Here is a 10,371-nt window from a genome sequence, read left to right on the forward strand (position 1 = left end):
TTTTTGTTTTATTTTTGTAACCTATACTATTTTGTTTTGTTGTTGTCAGAGTTCAGTAGCAGTGTTTTAAACCACAAAGAAATGTTTAAAACTTGTTCTGTTCCAGGCCCTATATCATTGAGGAGCTGATTCAGAGTCGAGAGTTTTACGCCTCCCAGAACCGGCTGCTTAAACTCACCTTCGCGCTGTGTAACGTCGTGGCTGCGCACTCGGAGCTCGTGTGCTACTTCATCATCGTGCTGAACAACGTGGTCACGGCCTCTGTCATATCCCTGGTGCTTCCCGTCCTCATCTTCCTTTGGGCTATGCTGTCCGTGCCTCGGCCCTCTAAGAGGTTCTGGATGACTGCCATAGTTTACACAGAGGTGGGGAGCATGCTGAGCACATCACGATCTAGTGCTGCATCACGATGTACTGCACTGTGCTGTGTTGGAAACTGATCTGTAGATGAAGATGTTTTATCAGCATCCATGTATTCTACATTTATTATACATGTAATCTATATCTATTGTAAATCTGCCCCAAAAAAGCTTATATTTAGTGGTTAGAAGATCATTCTAAAGTGGTTTCACCACTTTACTTCCTTAGATTTAGAACATACAGTAAATATCTTGCCCTGGATGCAAATAAATAAGACACAGTTTCAGGCTGTTCTTCTGTTTCCAAGGTCATGGTGGTGGTCAAGTACCTGTTCCAGTTTGGCTTTTTCCCATGGAACAGTGAACAAGAGATGAGTCTAAACGAGAACAAGCCCTACTTTCCTCCACGGATCCTCGGCCTGGAGAAAACTGACAACTACATCCGCTATGACCTGCTACAGCTGCTGGCCCTCTTCTTCCACCGCTCTCTGCTCCAGGTAACCCAAGCCCTTCCCACTGTCAAACACGAGACGTGTCGCTCTCATCTCTGGAACTTCTTGTAGTCTACAGAGTTCAGAGTGTCCCTGTCTTTCTTTCTCAGCGCTATGGTCTCTGGGACCAGGAGGGGCCTCTGGAGGAGAAGAGCACAGAGGAAAAGAGGAAGAAAACTGAAGAGTTGATGGAGGACAAAACCGCCGAGCCTGATGAGGACATGCCTCAAGAAGACATAAAGACAGAAACCCAGGCTGAGCCTGAGGAGACCCAAAATGCAGAAATAACACCTGAACCTGAAGAGCCCAAGAAAAAAGGTGGTCTTCTGCGCTTCCGCAAAAAGAAATCCCCAGACAAAGGTAATCTAAATAAGGAAACTTTACTGACCTCATTGGTGTAATGGAAAACAGTGTATATCTAATTTCAGCCTGCTCTCATGCTTTAACACACTTTAAGGTTGTATGTGTTGCTTCATAAGACTTATAAAGTAGTCTTTTATCTATCCCAGAGGCCACAGCAAAAGAAACCAAGAAAAAGAAGAAGGCCAAGGGTCAGCGCCGAAAGGAAGCCAGTAAAAAGCTGAAGGCTTTTGGAGAAAAACTCAAAGCCTTTTTCATCTCGGCGTAAGTAAAACTCTTGTTCATTTACTCTGTATCGATTGGCCCAGTTACGATGCTTCTTTAAAACAACTGCATGTTTAAAAATGTAATACCCTCATGAATACACTGTATCCTACAGTGACTTTCTTCTCTCTTTCTTTTTATTTCTTTTCTTTCTCTCTTTCAGGGTGAGGAATACTTATAAGCCAACTCAGACGTTCATCCACAACATCCTGCATACTGAGTACCGAGCTGCCACTGATGTCTACGCTCTGATGTTCCTCACTGATGTGGTGGATTTCGTCGTCATCGTGTTCGGCTTCTGGGCTTTTGGCGTGAGTAGGAATGTATTTACAGTGTTACAATCATGCATCATGCAGGTCAAGACCTTCAACTGTTCACATCAGATGTCAGAATGAAGAAAAAGGCTGACTTTAATCATGGCGTGAATGTTTGTACCAGACAGGCTGGTTTGAGTATTTTATCAACTGCAGATCTCCTGGGACTTTCATACACAACAATCTCTGGAGTTGAAGAACAATAAATAATGCTAAATCACTGAGTGACAGTTGACCAGATTGGTTTGAGGCTGTATAACTCAAATAAGCACACTTTACAGCCATTTTAAACAGAAAAGCATCTCAGACTGCACAATATGCTAAAGGTGGATGAGTAAAAACACCAGGTTCAACTTCTGTCAGCCAAGATGAGGAGTCTGAGGCTATAGTGAGCACAGGCTAACTACAGCTGGATAGTTGAAGATTAGAGAAAGACCAGGCATTGTGCCCAGGTTCAGTTTGAGTTGTCTCTGCATGATTTTGTGTAGCGCTCTGCTGCTGTGTGATTGGCTAATAGTGAATGAATAATAGCATGATTGGGCAAGTGTGTTGATGTTCTCATTAAAGTGGGCACACGATTTGTTAGATTTGTTGAAACAGTGTCAGCATGGATAAAGCATCGGGTAAAGACGCTTCATTATGTTGCTTATCTGTTGCCTTCATATGTTCAAAATGTCTTGATAATGAATCAGGGATTGAATCACAACCAGCTTTATTGCCGTGTACTGTGGGTTTTCCATGTACAAGGAATTTGCCTTGGTGTATTGGTGCATAGCGGTATAAAGCAAGGGGGAAAAACCCTGAGAATAAACATAACAATATAAAGAAAAATCTTTAAGCAAGAAACATTAACAGTATAATAGAGCAGTATAATATTGTATAAAAATGAACCAGTGCAAACATTAAATTACAAATTGCATTATGATACCCATAATACGCTCCAAAAGCCTATAATAAACTGTCATTTATTACTGTAATAATGTGCTGCTGCATTCATACATCACCAAACTTTAATAGCAATTTCCTTCCTTATTGACTTTCCATATGCCTTTAGATCCCAGAGGGGTCATTTGGTTCACATACAATTTACAGGTTTCATTTTCTGTCGAAATAAAGCAAGCAAGAACAAGCCGGCGTGTGGCAACTGAATTGTGTGATTTCTCTCTCAGAAACACTCGGCTGCTGCAGACATCGCCAGCACACTGTCAGATGACCAGGTCCCCGAAGCCTTCCTCGTTATGCTCCTCATCCAGTTCAGTACCATGGTGATCGACCGCGCTCTCTACCTGCGCAAGGCCGTGCTCGGAAAACTCATCTTCCAGGTCATCCTAGTGCTGGGCATTCACATCTGGATGTTCTTCATCCTGCCTGCAGTCACTGAGAGGTGAGAAGGTCAACTTTAATTCATATGCTGCATGTTAGCGTGGAACAACTGACACGAATCAAAGTGCTAGGGATTAAAATTTCATTTCATTTTCATTTCATTGTGTGTACTGCTTATCCGATGTATTCTCGGGTCACGGGGAGCCTGTGCCTATCTCAGGCATCATCGGGCATCAAGGCAGGATACACCCTGGACGGAGTGCCAACCCATCGCAGGGCGCACACACACTCATTCACTCACACAATACGGGCAATTTAGAGACTCCAATCAGCCTAGAAGCATGTCTTTGGACTATGGGAGGAAACCGGAGCACCTGGAGGAAACCCACCAAGAACGGGGAGAACACGCAAACTCCACACACACAGTGAGCTCGAACCCAGGACGCTGGAGGTGTGAGGCGAACGTGCTAACCACTAAGCCACCGTGCCGCCCCAGGGATTAGAATAATAATCTGAAATAGCAGAGCTGTGACCTCAAATGACACATGAAAATGAATGGGTCGCATTTATCTGCTGTGAATCAGAGAGATTTTAGTTAGAGAGGTAATATATAAGTGTTTATGAAGGCAGATATAAAGACAGATATTCTCTGTTTATGCTTACATCTTTAATTAATATTAATGTCATAAATGAAAGCCAAAAAAAGTTTTCTCTGACACTCATCTAACAGCCGGTTCATTACTTTATAAATTCATGTAAGATTTGCTCGATTTGCCAGAGTAAAGGATCAAGGGTAAAAATATGAAAATATTTCAGGAGAACTCGAATGCAAATTCCTTTTAAATCAGTCCAAAAGTGAAAGAAGAGGAAGAAGCTATGTAAGTATGTAAATGTAAACAGGATGAAATGAAACACTAAATATTTGAAAACGAAAGCCTCAGAGGAAACACTGTAGATTTTCTCTTTAATGCAAATGTTTTACTCTTTAAAATTTCTCTTTGCGAAACTTAAAAAAAAGAAGAAAAAAAAGAAAGACTACTCTTTCCTCTTCATCCTTGCAGGATGTTCAGCCAAAACTTTGTGGCCCAGCTCTGGTACTTTGTCAAGTGCATCTACTTCACTCTGTCTGCGTATCAGATCCGCTGTGGCTACCCCACTCGCATCCTTGGAAACTTCCTCACTAAGAAGTACAACCACCTCAATCTCTTCCTCTTCCAAGGGTGAGATTTTGTGTAATTATAACTGTGTGTTTATTTTCAGCTGTCAAAGAGGCTGCGTGGAGCTGTGGAGCTTAACAGTGGTCACAGCTGCATTGGTTATGTTCAGCTGGTCTTTGAACACGTATTTCATTTCTAGCAGGCATCAAATCAAAGCCTAAATGAAAGTCGCATAATTACATTTGGCATAAATGTGCCATGGCTTGCAATTTAATTGGGTAGAAAGAAAACAGTGACCCTCATGATATCATATATGGCATGATATGGCATGTTGGCTAAATAGAATTAGTCTGCTATTAGGTTTTTAAATAAAATAGCAACAAATAAAATTATTTGGAAATGCTGCAAGACATAATGCAATTTCCTCTTTCTTCTCAATTACTGGCTTGATTATTATTGAAATATTTATATCGTATGCCTCTGTGTGGCTCCATGTTGCTCCCAGGTTCCGTTTGGTTCCCTTCCTGGTGGAGCTTCGGGCTGTAATGGACTGGGTCTGGACCGACACCACTCTCTCTCTTTCTGACTGGATGTGTGTGGAGGACATTTACGCCAACATTTTTATCATAAAGTGCAGTCGAGAGACTGAGAAGGTACTGAGGCACAGCAGTGTTTGTGTTTGGTCAGCGTTCGTCTGACCAAAACATGCAAATTTGCTGTAGAAATAGAGAAAAAGTCACAGAAAAACCATTTAGTGCTATTGTTTCAATATCTTTGGCTTTTAGGGCGGATCCAGTGATATAACTGTGCAAGTCTTTCTTTCTGGTCTAAAAGAATCGCATTCAAGTCATCAACTAAATAACACCAAGGATAATAAAAATAATATAAATGTGTGCTTATTGGACACATGACGGCTCGATATCAAATTAAAATGTTGTATAATCATGTTTTCTTTCTAGAAATATCCTCAACCAAAGGGCCAGAAAAAGAAGAAGATAGTGAAGTATGGAATGGGTGGCATCATCATCTTTTTACTCATCTGCATCATCTGGTTCCCGCTACTGTTCATCTCCTTGGTCAGATCAGTTGTGGGTGTGGTCAATCATCCCGTGGATGTAACTGTGACGTTCAAGTTGGGAGGTTATGAGGTAATGAAGTCAAAGCATCGTTAACAGGAATTAATTTCAAGTCTAACAAACACAAGCATCCTGACCCCTACTAACACATGCCAACCTTTACAAGCAAACTAACTCTAATGTGCACTAATAAGCACCTCTGAATATTCCTCCACAAATAAATAACAAACAAACCCTAGCATTTATCAACACACCCAAACATTCTCCAGCAAACAAACCCTGTTTATCAACACACCCCAACATTCTCCAGCAAAAACCCCAACATTCTCTAGCAAACAAACCCTGTTTATCAATACGCCCCAACATTCTCCAGCAAAAACCCAACATTCTCCAGCAAACAAACCCTGTTTATCAATACACCCAACATTCTCCAGCAAACAAACCCTGTTTATCAATACGCCCCAACATTCTCCAGCAAACAAACCCTAACATTTATCAACACACCACAACATTCTCCAGCAAATACCCCAACATTCTCCAGCAAACAAACCCTGTTTATTAACACATCAACATTCTCCAGCAAACAAACCCTACTGTTTATCAACACACTCCAAGATTCTTCAGCAAACAAACCATAATGTTTATCAACACACCCCAACATTCTCCAGCAATCCCTAACATTTATGAATACAACCCAACAATTTCCAGCAGTTAAACCCTAATGCACAATGACACCAACAACTAATGCGGCATATGTATATAAAACATAAAGGCATTGTTGAATTGTGCACTAATTTTGCTCTTGATAACTTTGCTCAATATTTTTGGAAGCTTTGGGTGTAAACTAAAAAAAGTAAGAAAAATTGAAAAATCTGCCTGTCTCATCAGCCCCTGTTTACCATGAGTGTGCAGCAGCAGTCTATACAGCCTTTCGCTGAAAAGGATTATGACCTCCTCACAGAGAAGTTTGGGAAAAACGCAGTGAGTGTTGCAGTTCCTCTATCCTCTGTATAACTCGGTCATGACTGGACACTGTTGCATGGTTTAATTACTTTGCCTCCAATTGCGTCTCTTTCACATAGGTGGCCATGCAGTTTATAACACTGTACAGCTACGAGGACATCGTAACAGCCAATATTGATGGCAGCTCAGGCTCGGTGTGGAGAATCAGCCCTCCCAGCAGAAAGGAGTTGATTAAGGAGCTGCAGAACAGCCCGGCCGACATGACGCTGCGTCTGGCCTGGAACTTTCAGAGGTCAGTAAGAGCACTACAGCTTCCCCGTAGCACAGATGCTTCAGGTTATATACAAATATTTGACGTTGTGTCCATCTTGGTCTGTGTGTTAAAGGGACTTAGGGAAGGGTGGAACAGTGGAAAACACTTATGACAAACACTCCATTAGTTTGGAGCCTGGAGACCCTGTGAGGGCAAACCTAGCCTCACTGCTGCAGGGAAATCGCACTGAGCCTGTGTAAGTGTTGACAGAATGATTAGCCAGCTACATGCTTGTGTGTGTTGTATTTTTAGTTCATTATGCGGTTCTTTGTCTCTCCCCTATTAGCGAAGTGCCTCACATGTTCCCCAACTACATTAGAGCCCCAAACGGAGCTGAGGCCAAGCCTGTCAGCCAGCTGTATGAGGGTAAGTCGATTGTGCTTACAGGAAGACAAAAGCAATGAAGAACAAAAAAGGGTGGGATCAGGTTTACATATAAAATAGATGTACTGGTGGATTGTTGTGTATTTAGGAGGATGGATGGATGGATGGATGGATGGATGCTTTTAGGATAGATATAGTCTGTTTGGATGGAAAGAAAGATTGATTGCTGGATGGGTTGATCAATAGATGCTTTTTAGATAGCTAGTATGATTAAATAAAAGGATGAATTTGAGGATAAATGTTTTTATTTAACAATGGATGAATGGATGAAAAAACATTTAGGATAGATAAAGTGTGAAAGATGGATGGGTGGGTGGGTGGTTTGATGCATGGATGGATGGATGGATGTGTAGATGGATGGATGGATAGTTTGGTGGATGGGTAGATGGATGGATGGCTGTGTAGATGAATGGTTTGGTGCATGGATGAATGGGTGGATTGGTGGGTGGATGGATGGATGGATGAATAGTTTGGTGGATGGATGGATGGATGGATGGATGGATTGGGTGGTTAGATGGATGGATGGATGGCACATAGCTGACAGTACAGCTTCCTAAAATATCTGATTACTTTTCTTAATAAAAGTACCTTCTGAGCTGCTTGGGCCATGTTCTGATGCTCCTGTTTTGTGCTAGAAGAAGAGGAGAGCTATCAGAACGTGATGCTCTCTCTGATGAGGGACGGCTCCCTGAACGGCACCGGAACTCAGGAGTGGTGGAACATCAGCATTGCGAACTGCAATGCGACTGCAGGAGAATGCGGGGTTTTACCCATGGTCATCTTTAATGACAAAGTGAGCCCGCCCAGTCTGGGCTTCCTGGCTGGATATGGGTAAGCAGCACTAGTGTGCAGTGAAGTAAGACGACACAGCAAGCTGTCTTGAGGCAGTGTTCATTAATTCCAGCCCTAGAGAGACATGCTGCTGCTGAAGAGCTTTAGTGTTTTTCTTGCTCTGACTTACTTTCTTCAGCCCAGGAATGGATTTAGAACTAGTAGTTGAGATGAATCAGGAGTTCTGGATCAGGAGAAATGCCAAAACGAACAGCAGTGAGCCACTCGGGGCTAAAGTACTTCTTCCTTAAGGAGTCTTGTTCAAAGTTTCATGACTCACTCTGATTTTTATTGAGGGCTGGAGGAATAGTTTGATCAATATACTGTACATCATAATGTATTAAACCAGCACTTTCTTCTGAAAGGGCTGTTTCCACTGATCAGTTTCTAAAGCAAACATGAACTAATAGGATTTTATGTGAACACACACTCTGGCTATAGTTGAAATATACTTCCACGACAACACCAAAGCCATGCTACCTCTGATATAAACCTTTAGTAATGTTTCAGCAGTCAGTATTCAGTACTGGATCAAACTTAAGGCCCCAGAAATGTGAGTTCTTGTACAGGTTCCAGCAGTGGAGAAACAATTCGTTGTTATTATTATGCATGTGATCATTTTTGCTCTCTATTATAGTCAGAACATAACGTTAGCACGTCTTGTTCCCCCGCTGCAGGATCATGGGACTGTACGTATCAGTGGTGCTGGTAATCGGTAAGTTTGTACGTGGTTTCTTCAGTGAGATCTCTCACTCCATCATGTTCGAGGAGCTGCCGTGTGTCGACCGCATCCTCAAGTTGTGCACAGACATCTTCCTGGTGCGCGAGACCGGCGAACTGGAGCTGGAGGAAGAGCTCTACTCCAAACTCATCTTCCTCTACCGATCACCAGAGACTATGATCAAATGGACCAGGGAGAAGGACGACAACTAGACTCCCGCTTTTCTGACGAAACGGCCTTTTAGCAGCGTCGCTCAGCGCAGGATTGTCCTAAGTAAAGCACTTCCCTTTAGGCCTTTTAGGATCCTGCTGGTCGAGTGGAGCTTCAGGGTGAATTCTCAGCTGTGATTTTTTGCCAAAGTCATTTAACAGCTGTAACGATGTTCGAGTCCATAGTGATTTTATTCCTGGCGCTGCTCGGCTGTGTTGACTGTGTGAGTGTGAATGAGACGAAGGGGAAGTAGGGCTCTAGAACTGCCGCTAGCTGGTGGGGTGTAGATTTCTGTGCATTGTGGCTGAGCTGTAATTGGAAACACTTTAGGCCTAAACAGCCTTACTGTGCAAATGTGACTTTATACCTAGTCCTAATTCTGTCTTTTAGTGCACAAACACTATAGTAATGTACTCCTGTTCTAATGAAAATGAACTTCAAACTGTTTACATATGGAATGTTTTATGCAGAAAGACGCATTTAAAATGGTTATTTTGGGGGAAATTACAGTAAGTCAAAGACTTGAAGTTGATGCAGAAAAAAAAAGGCTGTTACGTTAAAGGACTGGTTCATCAAAATTCCCTCTCCCACTGCAGTGTCAATCCCCGGGCGTGGGTCAAACATTTGCCTCTTGTGTTTTGCTCTATAGCTGCAACACTGATGTAACTGACTTGTTGATTTTTCTTTTTTCTTCAAAGTGGAAGTATGTAGTCATCCTCATGTTTATAGATTACATCACATCAGTGTGTTTTAATCCACATCACTGAACATCTGGATGCAACTTGAGACATTTACAGGCAAACATTTGGGTAAAAGACAACTGTCATTACTTGTCAGCTACTTTAGTCTCATAGCTGCAGTGCAGAATTACAGAAGGAAACATCTGTGTCTGTCTCTCACTCTCGCTGTCTGCTTGTATCTCTCTGCCCGTGCCCCCCTCTCTCTCTCTCTCTCTCTCTCTCTCTCTCTCTCTCTCTCTCTCTGCCTGTTTCTGTCAGTCATCAGATATGTCTCTGCTGAATAACTACTGGGGTAAGAAGGGGATGATTTTTAATTTGTTTTTGTTTTTTTGCCAAACTGAAATGACGCTTGCTGTCTGTTAAACCGCCCATGTTACACGACCGTGATGTTTTCCGGAGAGTCACGTCTTTCTGCACATTTATTTTTCACTCAACTGCCATTTATTGTGCCAACTAACTAATCAACGATGGCTGGAGGGTTTATTACACAGGTTACATGTCTTTTAAAAGAACTTTCCTCTTTATATTTATTCATATTGTCATCATTTTCTACTTTCAAACAAATGTGACTATTGAAAAAAATTCTAGGTGATGGACATTTTTCAGATTTAGCACATGTATTATTAAACTCGGTGACGCACATCTGCGTTATGATCGCTGGCTCTTCTTGCAGCCTCCGTGCAGCGCTCCGGGGCAGGACGTGCTGGAATTTACTGCCGTAATAAAAAAAATGATCAATAAAACATCATGTACTTTTCTAAGAAGCAGTCAGAAAACTACAGAACTGGAATTACATTTTATTTACTTCAACAAAATAAATTTGCTAAAATGGAAGTGGGTCTGGAATTCAATAAAACGCTCTGTT

At 42.0% G+C, this 10,371-nt stretch overlaps 1 protein-coding gene across 2 annotated transcripts in view; it reads left to right on the plus strand.

Moving 5' to 3' along the window:
• The window catches only part of piezo1 (piezo-type mechanosensitive ion channel component 1), a 120,893-nt gene extending 110,576 nt beyond the window's left edge, over positions 1-10,317 (plus strand). Inside the window, exons 37-51 of one of the 2 annotated variants that reach the window (XM_058382083.1) lie at positions 107-365; positions 668-856; positions 961-1,210; positions 1,360-1,474; positions 1,638-1,785; positions 2,958-3,172; positions 4,173-4,331; positions 4,774-4,921; positions 5,228-5,416; positions 6,233-6,325; positions 6,427-6,599; positions 6,694-6,816; positions 6,907-6,986; positions 7,640-7,835; positions 8,513-10,317. In XM_058382083.1, the coding sequence (XP_058238066.1) occupies positions 107-365; positions 668-856; positions 961-1,210; positions 1,360-1,474; positions 1,638-1,785; positions 2,958-3,172; positions 4,173-4,331; positions 4,774-4,921; positions 5,228-5,416; positions 6,233-6,325; positions 6,427-6,599; positions 6,694-6,816; positions 6,907-6,986; positions 7,640-7,835; positions 8,513-8,768 (2,593 nt within the window). In that variant the 3' untranslated portion in view covers positions 8,769-10,317. The remainder of the gene's footprint in view (positions 1-106; positions 366-667; positions 857-960; positions 1,211-1,359; positions 1,475-1,637; positions 1,786-2,957; positions 3,173-4,172; positions 4,332-4,773; positions 4,922-5,227; positions 5,417-6,232; positions 6,326-6,426; positions 6,600-6,693; positions 6,817-6,906; positions 6,987-7,639; positions 7,836-8,512) is intronic. The other variant, XM_058382084.1, reaches the window with a different exon arrangement.
• The last annotated feature ends 54 nt before the right edge of the window (positions 10,318-10,371 follow it).

Source organism: Hemibagrus wyckioides, linkage group LG27 (genome assembly GCF_019097595.1).
Source record: "Hemibagrus wyckioides isolate EC202008001 linkage group LG27, SWU_Hwy_1.0, whole genome shotgun sequence".
In the NCBI taxonomy this organism is placed as follows: domain Eukaryota; kingdom Metazoa; phylum Chordata; class Actinopteri; order Siluriformes; family Bagridae; genus Hemibagrus; species Hemibagrus wyckioides.